This window comes from Propithecus coquereli, unplaced genomic scaffold (genome assembly GCF_000956105.1).
Source record: "Propithecus coquereli isolate 6110/MARCELLA unplaced genomic scaffold, Pcoq_1.0 Scaffold376, whole genome shotgun sequence".
Lineage (NCBI taxonomy): Eukaryota > Metazoa > Chordata > Mammalia > Primates > Indriidae > Propithecus > Propithecus coquereli.
The window spans coordinates 801,706-818,532 of NW_012149463.1; the positions used below are offsets into that span (position 1 = coordinate 801,706).

General features: G+C 39.4%; 1 protein-coding gene across 3 annotated transcripts in view; it reads right to left on the reverse strand.

The window, feature by feature from the left end:
- Positions 1–16,827, reverse strand: part of FNIP2 (folliculin interacting protein 2) — a 113,104-nt gene that overhangs the window by 25,632 nt on the left and 70,645 nt on the right. For all 3 annotated transcript variants that reach the window (XM_012651924.1, XM_012651922.1, XM_012651923.1), the window contains 5 exons: positions 14,939–15,068; positions 7,982–8,183; positions 7,580–7,668; positions 5,258–5,404; positions 4,970–5,139 (listed from right to left, as the gene is read on the reverse strand). In XM_012651924.1, the coding sequence (XP_012507378.1) occupies positions 4,970–5,139; positions 5,258–5,404; positions 7,580–7,668; positions 7,982–8,183; positions 14,939–15,068 (738 nt within the window). The remainder of the gene's footprint in view (positions 1–4,969; positions 5,140–5,257; positions 5,405–7,579; positions 7,669–7,981; positions 8,184–14,938; positions 15,069–16,827) is intronic.

A 16,827-nucleotide genomic window follows, 5' to 3' on the forward strand; every position in this document is an offset into this window, starting at 1 on the left:
TCTGAGGAATGCATCTAGAGGAGGGGAAGGCATTATAAAGGCATATACTAGATAAAACTAATTAAAATCAATAAAGATGGAAAAAAGTTATGAGAACCACCAGGAAGTATGTGTCCCTGGGGGCGCATCAGGAAGTACTTCCTCTAGAGAGTGTTCCCTGGTGTAAGGTTCCTAAGAACATTCAAAGGGCAGGACAGAAATAATAATCAACAGTCCTCTCTATAAAAAGACTAGATTATAGGCCAAGTGAACCTAATTTTGCAGCTTTTGCAACTGACTGAGAAATCATCCTAGAATTCAGAAGAGTAACTCAGAAATATAGTCTGATGGTAGGACTTCTGTTTGAGAAAACTTCTTGACTAAGAGCTTATTACTGTTACTTTCTTTGCTTACATCTGCCCATCGCTGCAGGGCATCACAGTCTTTTCAGGAATTCGTGGGACATTTCTGTTAAATCAATTTCAATGTTAATAGAGAAAAAGCATTACACTTTTGAAATCTGCTATACCAAACCACAGGGGAAAGGCCACTCAGAATGACATTTTCTAGCAATGCATTTAACTTTTAGTATTGCACATTTTAATAACTAAATGGAAAAAAGTAAAACAAGGAAAGTTATTAAAAATACAACTTATAGTAATTTAAACTATATAAAGTAATGAGAGCAATGTAATACCAGCATTATTACTTTATAGACAAACATCATAAAATAATGCATCATTATAATAATAGACCCATAATATTAAAGATTTACTGGATCTTTAACTTGAAGGCAATTTTTTGAATCCTGGATTAAGGAGGCTACTAATTTTTAAAGTAGATTCCTTTCTTTTCATGAGTGTAAGTTTTTAAAATGAAGAGGTAGCACAACAACGTGAATATCCTTAACACCACTGAACCACATGCTTAGATGTGGTCATGATGATGAACTTTGTTATATTTTTTACCTCAATTAAAAATAAAAATTTAAATGTAAAACAGAGAGGCAAATGGGAGAAAAACAGGAAAAAAGGAAGGAGTGAAAGGGTGCTTGCAGGAGAAGACAGAGAGCCCGGAAGATGGAAGGGATGTTGGGTGGGAGGGGAGGAGAGATCAAAGGAGAGGAGGATAAATAAAGTAGAGGGAGTGGAGACTGAGGGAGGGAAGACAGGGAGCAGAGGCACAGAGAGAGGAAAGGGGGGAATAATAGAGAGAAGGACGGGAAAGGAGAAAGAAAAAAGATGGGGCATTAGAGAGGTGCAAAGCGACAGAGGACCACAGAGAAGGAAAATAGGGTGGGGAAGGAGAGGTGAGAGCAGCAAAGAGGGTAAAGCACACGTTGGAAAAGAAAAAAAAATGTCTAGGGAAACAGCCAAAAGACAGAAACAGGAACTAGAAAAAGGAGAAAGGAATGAAGTAGAAAAGCTGAGGGAACTGAGGAGCCCTGTAAAGAGGGTAAAAAGAGGTGGGGGTAGAGGTAGGGGAATATAGAGACAGAAACTAAAGCAGAAACTGGGAGAAGCTGAGAAAAAATAAAAAAGGAAACGAGAGGAAAAACTAAACACCTTAAAGGGACTCTTATTCATGATCGCGTTCTAGAAATGTCTATGCTAGGGAAATTCCCCTTTAAACAGCATTTCCCTACACCCTACACATTTTGACTTACCATGTCTTTATTATCATCATTAGTGCAAGGTATTTTCTAATTTCTCTTGTGAGATCTGTTTGGCTTATTAAAATGTGGTTGTTTCACATCTGAGCAGTTGGGAATTTTCTTTCTTTTTTAAAAAATTGATTTATAGTCTAATTCTACTGTATTTTGAAAAATACCATTTATACTTTTGGGAAAAAAAATGAAGAAATTTCAGACTTTTTTACTTGTATTAATTTAAACCAGTGATCTGAGGAGAAAAGCTGCTTTTCGTTTCCTCAAACCCTTGAGATCATTAGGTCAAAAAGAGACCAACATGGAAATCCTTCAATCCGTGGTATAAGACAGTGGCCTCCAAACTCTGTACACCCACACCAAAAAAGAAATATATCTTATACCACGACCTCACACACCCTTGGAAACAAACATTTTACAAAATATATATGTAGGTCGCTCTGATATTTTCTATTCTATTATACCTTTTAAATGCTTTTTTGACCCACTAAATTGCTTCCACAGCCCATAAATGGGAAAACACTCACATAGAGCGCACATCTCAGGCACAGGCAAGGTCGCTAAGCTCCTGAACAGCAAGTCGGTGAGAGTGTGGAAGGGATCATTGCTCCCACCCTTCCCTTCCCATCCCTGGGAGCGCTGAGAAGCCATGGAGAGCTGGGCACTGCAGCGGTCCCTGTCCTGGCAAGCTCCCAGAGAAGTCTGTGAACTAATTCAAGACAGAATCTTTTCTATCACTTAGGAACCTGGATTAAAATTACACCTGTATCACTGTATATTCCCAGCAGCTTATTATATTTTTCTATTTACTGTGACTTGCTAAATACTTAATGAAAAAAATTTTTGGACGCAAGTTCCTCCTCTGTCAAATTATTGAAGCTGCTTGATATTCGTAGTAACAGAAACTCAACCAACACTTACACTTGCCTTTGCAAAGCTATCCCGTGCCTTCTCTGCCCTGGGCCTCATCCCTTCCTCACACCTCTCGTCAACAGCCAGATCCCTGCTGCCTTGTGTGGAGAAGGGAGGATTGAAGACTTTCAACAATACACGATTCTCCTCTGAAAAATGACAATTGTGAACCCACAGGATGGGGATTCTGCCTTGCTATGCTGAACACAGGGAATTAATGGCTCTCAATTAGGTTAAACTTCAAATCAGAAGCATGCCTAATTATAAATACATTTATCTAACTAAATGCACACTGCTTAATTAGCATTGTTTTTACATGGGTGACCCAGCAGCATGAAACATCACGTTTCCTTAATATCCAGCCCCCTTCCCTTTACAATTTAATACTACATTTTTCCCCAAGGTTATTGTCCCATAACAAAAACAACCATGTTTTGTCCTCCCCAGGAAGGACTTCCACATCACCCAGAGTGAGTTAGGCATGTTCTGTGTTCTTGTTTCAGTTCAGTGTTGATCGTTTGTATTGTCTATTTAAAAAAATTTTTAATTGACATGTAATAATTGTACATATTTATAGGGTACAGTGTGATATTACAATACCTATATACAATGTGTAATGATCAAATCAGAATAATTAGCATATCCATCACCTCGAACACTCATCATTTCTTTGTGCTAGGAACATTCAAAATCCTCTCTTATAGCTATTAATACTTGAAAATACAGAATAAATTATTGTTAACTATAGTCATCCTACGGTGCTACAGAACACCAGAACTTATTCCTCCTATCCAGTTGTAATTTTGTATGGTAGACAATCTCTCCCGATCGCCTTCCCTTTAAGTCCATTTTTAACATCCATAAATTCTTTAGTTAATTCATTTAAAACACACCTATTATCCCCAAACCATGAGACTTGAACTCTCTTCCTTACACGTCTCATGACCAAGGGCACAAGGACAGGACAACATCTGTATTGCTCTAAAATGAGGACAATAGTTATAGAGTAGCAAAGGGAATCTAATTAATGTGTGTAAGAAGCACGTGGCTCATAGTGTCAGCTTTTGTTATTGTTATTCTGATAGGCTATTTTCTAAGACTGGGGTGCTTTCCCCCAGTCCCTACTTCATTTTCTAGGAAATGCCATTTTACATTAGCCTTCCTGAAAATCCCCTCCCCATCCCCTCACTCTGTCTCTCTAGATGCCCCTAAAATACACTGTTTGCACAGCAGCAGCAGCCATAACAAAGGTGCTTTGTATCACTGACTTAATTCTCACGGCAACCATGAGGTAAGTTCCATGATCACATGTTTCACAGGTGAGGCGACAGGTGGGGGAGAAACAGAGCAACCTGTCCACAGAGACTGGGCCCTGTCACCAGGCCCCGGCCCCATGTATCTCACCCCTACACCTTCTGTCCCTCTCTTGTCCTCTTGAACACCCCTATCAAAGGGGTATCAGGATGCTCTGAAATCAAGAGATCAAAATCTGCTCCTCTCTTGAGCAGCCAGCTAGCTGAGACTAGGCAGCGTGTGCTACTCAACTCCCCAGCCCAGCATCTGTTCAGACCCTGTCTTGATGGGGTGAGTGAGAGTGAGTGTTGAGTTTTTCTTTGTCACTCTAATGTTTGGTGAGTGAGAGGCCCCAGAGTACACTTCTCTTCCACATGAATCCAGATATGTAACTCCAGTCTCACTAGCCCCAAACTCTATTACCAAACTATGCCAAAGCACTGGATTCCTATACCAAGCCTAAGTACAAAGTCTGAGGAAATAAATGCCATCACTAATTGTAAGAAAGCAGTGTAAAGAAAGACAAGATTTCTGACTTATGCTAAAATCTAAAAGGTAGTGAGATCAGGATATGTTACCTTCTTTTTTTCTCATTTTTTTCCCCAATCCACTCCATCCTCTAGGGTAGTCGCTCTCAACCAAGCGGTGTTTTGCCAATAACAACTCAGCCTCACCCCCAACAGCTGACAATGTCCAGAGACATTTCTGATTAGTACAACTGCAGGCAGGGAGGGAGTTCTACTGGCATCTAGTGACTAGAGGCCGGGGATGCCGCTAAACATCCGATAATGCATGTGACAGCTCTGCCCCTTCCCTCAACAACTCAACTGGTCCAAAATGTCAACAGTGCCCAGGTTAAGAAACCCTGCTCTAGGGTAAACAGCCACTGTGGAATGGGGGAACACAGTTTACCTACCCTGTTTTAAGAGGGTAGAACAAAGCTGCTAGTAGGGGAAGATGGTAGTCTCACAGTTAGAATGTGTGGGCCAAACTTCTATTCCCTGCCTGCCCAGTGACAACCCATGAATCACTGGGTTGGACAGCCAGTATAAACTACAAATTCTAGCACTTTCCTATTCCATCCCACATATTCTCTGAATAGTCAAATTAGGTACTCACCCAGCTGCGCCCAGAGTGGATTATATGGATGTGTTTTCGCCAGCATGTTCACTGACTGAGAGGTGCGTTTCTCCGAGAAGGCTTTAATGGGAGGGTGATCCACAGGCATGACCGTTGGTACCCAGGCCAGGTGGTAGGTTAACACTGCAGTCAATAAGGCAGCAAAAAACCTTGGAGAAATGGCAGAAAATACAACCAGATTACTCAGTGCAGGAAGAGGCATGTCCTATATAGCACGTCCACTAGCTATGGAATTTGCCTATAAACATCCAGAGAGTTAAAGCTTACTGGTTTTTGTTGATCTGTTCTATTAGAAGTGTAAACTCCTTGAGAAAGCGCTGGCAGAGCTGGGTTTTTTCCAAAGTGCTAGACATCATGGTAAGCCATACAGGTTCAGCTATCCTTGGAACAGAATATAAGTTCCAGATAGTTCCTCTGTAGAAGAGAAAAAGAAGGGATGCACAAAACTGTTACAAATATTATTTTGGATAACCTTGGTATAAAAGAATAAACGAGAAAACAATAATTTGGATTTATATAGTCCTTAAGGGATTCAAGCGTCATACATAATAGGGGTTGCAAACTATGGCCCACAGGGCCAAATCTGACTGCTACTTTTCATAAATAAAGTTTTATTGGGACACAGTCATGCTCATTTGTTTATATATTGTCTATGGCTGTTTTGCAGGAAAAAGGCAAAGTTGAGTTGCTCTAACAGATTTTTTACAGAAAAGTATGCCAACCACTGATATAAAATATCCATTTTAAAAACAATTTATTTTCACAATGCCTGTGTCAGAATTTACAACCATTTTTATAGTAAAAAAATAAAGAGAGAAAGAAAGTATATGCCATAATGAAAATGTGACCGGGGGCAACTCAACTCTCCCAATTTCTGGTTAATGCTTTGGGGTTCACTATGCTAAAGAACTCTATTCATTTTAGATGGAAAAAACCACACAAATGGCTCTTGTTTATTATATAATATACTAAGTTTTTACATGGAGGCCTAGAGAGATTCGGTTACCTGCACAAGACATACAAATATTTAATGACAAGGTCAGGGTGAGAATTCAGTTCTCAATACCTGGCACAGAGGACTCTACTCAAGTTATATGCCTCACAAATGCTTTTGGAAAGAGCGTACTAACTTGGCTTAGGATGTCCACTTAAAAGGTCATTGTATCTCTGAATTTAAAACACATCCACTATTCCTAAATCAAGACAGATGAGATTTATTTCGACTTGGCATTCTAAGTGTGTATAGGAAAGAGTTGGGACACAACAGAATTCTACCTTGACAAAAAACAAAGCATCTGCTGAGTTAGGCAGCAATGGCAACAGTTACATGTCACTAGGATTCATTTACTAAAACTAATGCTAACATTTTATTCTGTCATCATTTCTGGAGGGTTTGATTGTTTAAGCAAGAACAAGACCTAGGTACACTGTGAGGTTTTTTGGTTCTGTATTTTCAGTTTCTTGATGCCTGAAAAATGGATACTTTCATGAAAGTAGTATGTAGACTCTTGAGCACAAGCCAGAATCTAGTCTGACCATAGTAGACAACAGGCACAACCAGTGATGCCAACACAAACTATGGAAGGTTTACTAATCATCAGATTGCCATCAAAAAACACAACCTCACATTCTTTCTCCCAAACATGACTTCAGTTTTAACAATCACCAGATAATGACTAATGTGTTACTTGAGTTCTTCATGTATAACCCAGAGCTCATAAAGGCTGGCAATTTTGTTCCAGGTAGCATTATGGAGTTCACCAGCATATACTTTAAGCATCATAAAATGTTCTAATATTCTGCGAACTGTAAAATATTTTTATCCTCCAGCTATGGAGTAACAGTTTGACTCATTAGCTCATGAGTGCTTTGGAGTGGGGCTCCATTCCCCATCGAGACATTGGCTCTAGGAAATGGTGCAACAATCCCAACTCAGCGTGATGGGACAGAATCCCACCTGCTACCCAAAGCAGTGCACCTTTCCACCCAGACATTAGGTGCAAGGACTCTAGAAAACCAGTTTCCAGAGTACAAGGATCATCAGTTAGAAATTAACTATGAAGACACACTAATGTGCTCGTATAATTTAATGCCCAGACCAGGAAACTTATGAGAGGACACTGGGTATAAACTAGGACCTTTCTGGCAAACTGAACTGTATGTCTCCCTGACATGCATACTCCCTCCACCTATGCTTTGGATAAGCATCTCTGAACTCAAGTGTCCGCATCTGTAAAATGGGGTTAATAGTGCTTACCCTTAGGGCTTTTATGAGTATGACATGAGATAATGAACAGACTGATAAGAGACACCTGAATATTAGCTTTCTCCATTCACCCTATTAAAACAGTCATGTCGAAGACTGTCGGGCAGTAGTGAGGGTTACTCAGTGGTAGGTTACTTAAATTTTTTGCTCTATTTGGTCTCAGATTCCATCTTGAAGGGAGAAGCTGCTAAAGAAACTAATAATTGCCAGCCTCCCAATTCTCCCAAGGTACGGGTCTCTCTGTACCCCTAGGTCCATGGCTGCTGTTGCTACCACTGCTCATAAATATCCCTTGTTTGATTTGCCAAACTTTGCCACTTTACCTGAACTCCCCCAGAGCTTCCATCAGACGGCTGACATAAAACTGGACGCGGAGGCTTGATTCTGCTATTTTCCTGCAGGAGATCATGGCCTTCGTTGAAGAGAAAGCAAGCCAAATTACCGAGAAGAAATTTTATAACATATCTACTGGGATTTTTAATGAAAGATAATATTATAATCAATTAGAAACACTCAATAATGCCTTCAGCCATGAAAAAGCAGTAATTTCCTTCCCTCCAGCAATCCAGTGTCTGGTAACTAACAACGAAACCTAAGGATCTACCACTGCTGTGGGTGATTTAACTTCTTTAGGAAAGAGATCTGATACATAAACAAAGTGATTCTATCATCTTTAAAGCCCCACAATTGCTTCTTTATTTGACATTGGATTACATTCCTATTACCTTTTCAATTGCACTCTTCAGCCTGTTCATGTGAGATTCAAACAGGGGAAAATGAGAAAAAAAGAAGTCCTGGAAATTCCTTTGTGCCTCTTCTTTCTCACACAAGGAAAAGATGATGCTTATGGCAATTTTCTTCCTCCTAACCATGGCTGGATTAGAACTACAGGTTTCTTCAGCCAAGCTGAATGTCTCATCAGTTGACCTGGAGGAAAAAGAAGTTTGAAAAGTTGCCATGCATCAGTGAGACACACTGAAGACAAACTGTGATGTCTGGGGACAGCATTCAGAAAGCTACTTCAGAACACTCAGTCTTAACTAGGAATTTGTCCACCTCTAGTTCATTCTCCTGTGTAATTCCCTGTCATGAAAAATGAGAAGAACAGCTTGCCACACAGTATTATCCTAACGTGAAAAGAAACTCAAATGAAAACAAAAAGTAATTTAAATGTCCCCTTATGAGACTCTTGTCCTTTTCCCTGGGTCATTTTTATGTCAGGTTGACGGTATTTAGGAAGGAGTGTGAAATACCTGTTTGCTCAAAATATAGGTCCTTTGTCTTGGTTGCCAGATACCAATAGATGAGAGTTAGAAGAGGAATGATTCTAACGTGGTATTCTGTTCAACAAAGGCATATTTGAATATTTACTGGTACTTCCAGGCTTGTTTCCCAAGGCTATTAAAACCACTAGATGAAGTTACTCCTCTAAAGGCTCAGATTAAGCCACGAGATTGACCAAGCTCTCTGGGAAATCCCCCAAGCAGAAAGACTCACCTTTCTTCTGTTATGATCAAATTCCCAAAAAACTTATGACTCTTTTGAGAGACTCTGCTTTTATGATAAGAGCCATGAAGCCAATAAATTCTAGATATATATTCAATTTGTCTTAAGGAGTAAGCCTCACAAATATGGCCTAACCAAGTCTCTTACTCAACTATTGTGAAAAGCTAGTATAGCTACCCCATAGCTACTGAGAGCAAGAGTGAAAATAAAAGTAGTAATTTGTTCTTTTTCTACAAAGACACCAAAGCAAAGGACATAATATATTGTAAATGAAAGCATCTAGCCTGGCACACAGTAGGTATGCAATACATTTTCTCTTTCTCATTGACTCCACCATTTAGTTTCATATCTCTGCCAAACATGGGAAGGAACCGCTTCCTCCATTTTCGGTAATGCAAATTACAACATAATAATTACTTATGCTGGGCAGAATTCGAGGCAATTAGCCTTCTGCCCTTGGTCTTAAACTTCTTATTTAGTGCTCTACTCACAGTCTATAATAGCTCCTTTGATTTCAAATATATCCAGATTTTATTAAACATATATACATCAAATGTTTTATGGTCAGGAAAGCTATTTTATTTTTAAAGAAAAGGAGATAGACATCGCAGTTATGTTACCATTTCCCTTAACTTTAAGCAAGACCCTGGAGATGTAGATATGGTTGATAAATCAGTAAAAGGTTTTCACTCCAGACATGTCACTGGCAGCACATGGTGCTATTGTAGATGCATTAACTGTTCTCTCTGAGAAATCCCTAGATACTAATCATCAGAAAAACATCTTTCTCAGATGCTTTCACAGAACTTCACACAATCTCATACAATGCTCCCTCTTCTTTTCTAAAATACCTGTACTAAAACCTTGTTTTCCTGCACTAGTTTATTCTTTTCTGCATACGAAATTTTTCTGAGCTTATATTACAAGACTTGCAATCCTTTCCTCTTTGGTGTCTTCTATTTCCCATCTTTTTCAGAAGTAAGATGACCGTATCAGTCCACTCATCTTCAGGCCAACTTGATCTTTAATAACCAAACTGCGATAAACATTGAATCCTATGCAGCTTTATTCACCATCTTCATCTCCACTCTATAAACAATAGCCACATATTTCATCAGTTTTACTATAGCAGAGAGTGCCACCTGCTGAATTTCTGAAAAATTTCCACAGCTATAATAGAGTGGATAATTCTTACTTGCTTCACTATATCCCTCTACTGAATTCTAAAGCATATGTGCTTCATTCTATAGACTTGGATCAACCACGGAATCTAGAATAAATCAGGTCACGTGGTGTGGTAATTACATTTTAAAAATTCTTCTAAAATAAAAGGGTGTTTGAGAATGTTTCCAAAAATTTAAGTGTACACTCAAATACTTCATCATATCTTTACCCCCAAGTCATCAGGGAAGGTACACAGGCTTTTTTGCAAATGTGGAGACCAAGGCAGAGTGCATATTCAACTTGCCTCGAAAACAGAAGGCTTCTGGGTAAACAATGCTGGACTTAGAAACTAGGGTTTCTATCTTCTAGTCCAGGCTCACTTCTGGGACACTGGAAATGACCAGGGACTCTGACCCCATGCCTACTCCATCTGCTGGTGCTCATGCTATCCAATGCAGCACGCCAGCTGGAGCGCTGAGGGGAAGGAGCTGGACGCAACTGGATCAGCTGACAGGCCTTTGAGTCAGGGAAAGACTGTGGCTACACACACAATTTTTTTCCCTTATAAAGAAATCAAATAGAATTTTGTTGATATTTACGAATAAGCATTTATGTACACTGTAAGTACTTTAAAATCACAAATAACTGAAGCCGAAACTATGATTATTTAAGTATATCTCAATAATCTATAATTGATATCAGGACTGCTTAGTCTAATTGTTGTTTATGTTACCTTTGAACTTAACACTAATCTATGTATTACATTGGACCATATGAAATTTGACATCTTCGAAGGTCAAAGAATGTTCCATCAGCATAATTCAAATCAAAAGGCTTTCCTGGGACATTATACCTTGGTCCTTTAGGGTTTCAATAGCCTCACTATGTGATGGGATCTCTGAGGCTTCTCTTTCCCTGTAGACAGTACTGCTGTACCAGCTGTTAGACGCCCAAGCCCCTTTCCCCATCTGGGAATCAAAGCTTATACCTGGCATAGCCAACTGTTAAGAATTGTGAATATCATCCCTGACTACCATTAACTGTTTTAATCACTGTGTATTCTCTCTCAAAGCCACAAGCAATCATAATTTTTGGTACCCACTGTCCTCTTGTCTCTAGTATAAGAAACTAAATTTTCCACCCCCATACCTACCAAAAATGAGAGATCAAATTGCAACATCCTTTAAGTGAATGGATCTTCACAGGCACAGTGATCAATTCAAAACGTCTGCTGTACTTACATTCCCAGTGTTCAACGGGTCTCTATTAAGGGCTGGCTGCATGAGCTGGCGACCCTGCTCACACAGGGCCCTGCTCTCAGGAGGACCCCGCTCTTAGAAGGACCCCAGGCTTTGTTTCATGTTCTGTGATTGCTGTCTTTGATTCGTCATAATTTTATCTTTGAACTTGTGTGTTGTAAGTAAATTCTCATGGGACAATGAAGCATGTGTTGGGGCTCAGGAATACAAGACTTTTCTGATCCCCCTCCTGCCCCCGTCTTTCCCTTAAGGCAGGCCACAGAAACCAGAATTCCTCTTCCCAAAGGTAGGTCATAGAAACTGGAACCCCTTTTCCCCCAAGCCAGCCATAAAACTTAAAAATATTGTCCTAACATTCTCCTGCCTTTCTGTATAAGGGCTGGCCAAAAAGAAATTCTCTGACCTACCTTGTCTGAAAGTAAATCACAAGACCCTCATTCCAGAAGGGGTCCTGCCCTAAAGCTGGGGGGAAGGAATGCTACACAGAGAGGTCAAGAAGAATTCTGAACAGACAGGTCTTGCTGGTTTTTTCTGCTTAAGTCTATTACTATTAGATCATATCCTTTTGTCCAACCACATTTCCACGTGGCTGTCCATTCTTCATCAAACCTAAGCATAAAAATAAAACAGTTTTCTCTAGGTCTTTAGGTCTTTATTTCTGAAAGCTCTCATGTTGTGTAAAACTTTGATTAAATAAATTTGTTACGCTTTTCTCTTGTTAACCTCTATTTTGTTATAGGAATGTCAGCTATGACCCTTATGATGGGGAGGAACATTATCACACCCTTTTTCACCCTGCACATGCACACAAGCAGTGAAGACGCTGGACAGCAGTTTGTACATGGGTGGGCTCAGAACCAAGGGCATGCTACCCAGACTCTGGGCAACTGGCCTGGCAGTCAGGCACACACCCACATGTCTGAGGCAGGCCAGGGACTTGGACCCAGACTGATGGCTGTGACAGTGGCGAAAACAGAAGCAGCAGCAGCCATGGTGACGAGAGATGGGGGAGAGGAGGCAGGAGGGACTCCAGCAGCTTCAGGAACCATGGTGAGAGGCCAGCTTGCCCATCCATCACTGCAGCCTGTCCCCATGGAGTCTGCACAAATATTTAACTCTCTGACCTGAGCCCCAGGACAGTAAATTATCACAAAGTAAAAGCCTACACAGAGACATTGCAATAAAGCATATCAGGAGTTCTTAGAATTCCCCAGAGAGTTTATTAATCTCTGGTTTTGAAAACTGCTGCAATACTGCAAAGCAAATATTCACAGGCATAGAAATAGAAACTGAATGTAAAGATTATCATACTGGATGAAAAAACCCCACTGTTTACACATGAAGCTTCAGATGAACAAATTATTAATGAAGATCATTTATTTAACAATTAATTTTTCCTCATAATTGAGGACACAGTGATAGAATGCATAAATAGGCATTTTGAATGATATACAACTCATAAGGACATTTTTAATTTCTTACAAGATCTCCATGAGTTGCAGGAAATGTTAGAAGAAACATTAAAATAATCTTGTATAAATTTACACCTAAAATTAAATTCAGACTTCCATGAAATAGAACCGTGTGAAGAACTAAATCTTTAAAAAATTGTTCCACAAGAATCATCTGATCTCGATGTGCTAAAATTTACATTTGGACAGTTTATCTGAAATTTATCCCAATGTTGTCATAGCCCATAAAGCTGCATAACATCACATCAGCAGAAAGATCCTTCTCCAAGTAAAAAATTACCAAAAATTATTTGCCACCTTACATTTGCCAGGAGTGACCAATATCACTTTCAGTTATGTTGACTGAAAGCCAAGTTGCTAAAACTATAAATATTGATGACCTAACAAGTAAACTTGTAGAAAAGTGAACCAGAAAAATCTTATGATGACCCAAGATATCATATTAAATATTTATTATGTTATATAGAATTATGACACCAAAAATATTATTTTGGAAATTTATAAGTTTATGTTATTATTCATCTATCACTGTTACCTCTATTACATCTTAAAATAAAATATTCTTTAAAAAAACTACCTTTTAGTGTCTTTTATGGTACTTTTCTTGCTTTTTAGGCAAGAGGTTCAAACAGTTCCATTTTGTACTGGTCCCATAAATCATGTAGCCAACTATGACTGTATTCACAGGCTTTCTGAACGTCAGAAACTTATTTTAGGTATAAGTTCACTAGAGAGTCATTAGTTCCCAATGCCAGGTCTCAATTCAAATTAGAGTGTTGAAGAATTTTGGAGGAGTGAGTTGAGGAATACTATTCAACTTTGGATTTAAACCTGAAGGGATGCGAAAGCATTTTCAGTAAAGAGAAGATGTCTGAAGGGGAAGGTTTCCAAGACCCAATTCTTCCAATCACACTGTGAGAATGGTGAGGATGGTAGCAGCGCCTTTTCCTGACAGTTGGCAGTAATGGTGACAATAAGAATAGCAACCATAGCAGTAGCTAATTCGTATTGACCAGTATTTTATTTACCATATGCTGTGTCCTGGCTAAATGCTGGTCTTGCTGCAACTCATTTAACCCACCCAACCACACTCTGAGGCTGTACCAATATTATTATCACATTGCAGATGAGGAGGCAACACTTAGAATCTGGCTTAACTTGCTCCACCATTCATCGCCATTCATCTAGTGAGTGGCAGAGCTAGGTCTTGTCCTCACGCCAAATTCCAACCCCTTCATGACTCTACTGGAAATCCCCCAACCACAAAGTAGCTCCTCAGTGAGTGATGCAACTACAGTTTTTTCTTTTTGTCCAGCTCCTGAGGATTGTGAGCAGAACAGGGGAAGAGGCAAGCAGCCCAATGTGTGCTACACACATGCCCAACCTCTTGTTTCTCAGCGTGTACCACTCTTCCACAAAGGGCCCCAATTCCCCCGTGACCATCCCTGTTTTCTTCCTCTTAGGAATCCCACAGCACTTATGGCTCCCATGGCATTTATCATGTAACAGCCTTATACCATTATTTATGTGTATACCATCTCCTTCACCAGTCTGTAAAGTACTTAAGTGCAGGCACGTAGATAAAGATGTTTATGCCTTCACAGATCCTGACATATAAGAATTACTAGTCAATTTACTAAGTCAATTAATTGACATGTGAATTTTTATAGGTACACATAAAAACTCCCCTTTAAGTTTTTGCGCTATAGGAAGAAGAGGTTGGAAGCTGCTGATGTAACATCAAATGTACATTTTGCACACAACTAAACTTTAGATTCAAAAATCAACTGAAATAAAGACAGAAAATACCTAGATGCTGTCTCTATAATCATATTCATGTCTGTTCAGTTTAAGAATTTAAGTTTTACAAAAAGAATATGTCACAAACCCTTGATTTCATATATTTCACATACCACGTTGGTATCGCTGTAGCCAAGGAAGAGATTTATCCCTCCCTTCATTACTTATAAAAGCTGCACTTGAAGGGATCCAATTTAAAAAGAGCATACTCATTTTAAATTAACACCAAATCTAGCTCATATACAACACAACTACCCAAGTATTTCCCAGTGTCTTCCAAATGAGAAGATTTCTTTTAAAGCTTTTATTTATTCTTTCTTTATAACTTCTAACTTGTAAACTTTCAGGCTAAGCTGAAACTAATCAAAAAGTTTCAGCTCTTTTTCCATTGACATCAGGCAAGTAAGTACAGCTGTCCTGACAGTTTCACCAAGCTGCCTATGCTAGTACTTTTCTCAGTAAGAGGAAACCTGCAACTCACCTCCTTGGAAAGATGCCATTTTCCAGACTTGTTGTCTGACTTCGAAGCCAGCGGCGCTGGTAACTGCTGGAAGAGGATGTAGAGGAGCTTGGAGATGGGAAAGGCGTGATCAGAAGACTGCTTAGAGAGGCTGTGGAGCAGAAAATTTGAAATTTGACAGTTGAGGTAAATGAGTCCTTACGTAGTTACATAATGTACAACATTATGAGTATATTTAATACCACTGAACTGTACACTTAATAATGGTTAGGATGATAAATTTTATATTATGTATATTTTAACATAATAAAAAGATTGGAAGATACATATATGTAAAGTAATCTAAATTTTCGGATTCTACCAGTCTTATCCAGCAGGGGGAGACTGTAACGTCTTCCTTACTAAGATTTCTGTACAGCAAAGAAAACACCATTTAAAAAGGAAAACAAATTAAAGGAAATAAGGATTACAGATATAGCAAGTGCATAAATTATCAGGCCACACATTATAAATGCAAAATAATTATTATTCCAATTAAAGTATAAACCGAAGATTTTTGATAAAATGGTCCACATAACTGTTTATATTGCTACCTGGTAAATAATGCCATGTACAATGCTTACTTATACATATTTCCTCCTCTTGACTACTACCTTCACTCTATATTTTGAGGTGAAATTTAGGCAAATGAGTATTTCTTCCTCCTTCCCAAACCCCATCTCTAAATATACAACACTTATCCTCCTTCCCTCCAGCTCCCTTGCTACCCTCTTGCCTGTGAAAAAGCAACCTCTAGTCTTAAACATACTTTCTGCTTGGATTATCTATTTGCCTCTGAGCCTCTCTGTCTCCTGCTACATAATATTAGATGTCTACACTTGGGCTCTCGGGAAGTATGAGCCGACTGAAACCCCCCCCGCCCCCACTTTTCTAACAGGCAAGGAAGGACTGGTCCCTCTCAGGGCAGGCAGAGGGTTTCTTTCAAGTCATGGCTGTTTGATGAACATCTGCTGGTTTGGAAGAATGAAAGAAGAAGACAGACTTGTTCTGCTTTTACTTCCCTAGGGCTAAGGAATTAGGCACTGAAATGTCACTCTGTCTAGTGGAAAAGAAAATGGGGTGCTGCAGATGGCTGGTCAACATTTTCAGAAGCAAATCATAGGGCAAAGGAAACTGATGTCGATAAATATGGCATACTACGCTTGTGGACATCACCTGATAAGGCGGTTTTCTCCATATAAACGATTACATTTTTATTTACACTTTTGCAGGCAGATGCAAATAACTCAACTCCCTGACCTGAGCTCTTAAATACTACAGGAGTTATCTGGCTACTTGTCAATAATAAAAACCCGGATGCTGGAGAGTACCAAATGGGACAGTGGAGGAAAAGACAGACTTGCCTTCATGGAGCTTCAAGTCTGTAAGAATATCAATGACCATGATAACGTGAGCTTCTTTCCACAGCAGAGGTATATGGGATGCTTTTCTTTGAATCTAGTCAATAGTCACAGAAAATTTTTTTGGTGGGTCTTATTCATTTTTGTATCCCTTGTACCCAAGGCAGTGCCCTTAACACAGTAGGCAACTGGCAAATATTTACTGAATATGTAGCACTTTTTTTTTACTGAGGTGTTGCCCACATGTGGCTGGCCTCAGAAGCTCCCCCTGTTCTGATCTGGCTCCAGTAAGTCACCAAGACCAAATCTACATTTCAAATATCAATAAGAGGGTAATTTTACTGAGAATTTTGGAGTTAGAAGAGAGCTCTTGCTCAAATTCACACAAAGTTACTTAATAAAAAAAAAATCCCAGGCTGGGCATAGTGGCTCACTCCTATAATCCTAGCACTTTGGGAGGCTGAGGCAGGAGAATTACTTGATATTCAAAGTCCCCATATGGTCCAGAAG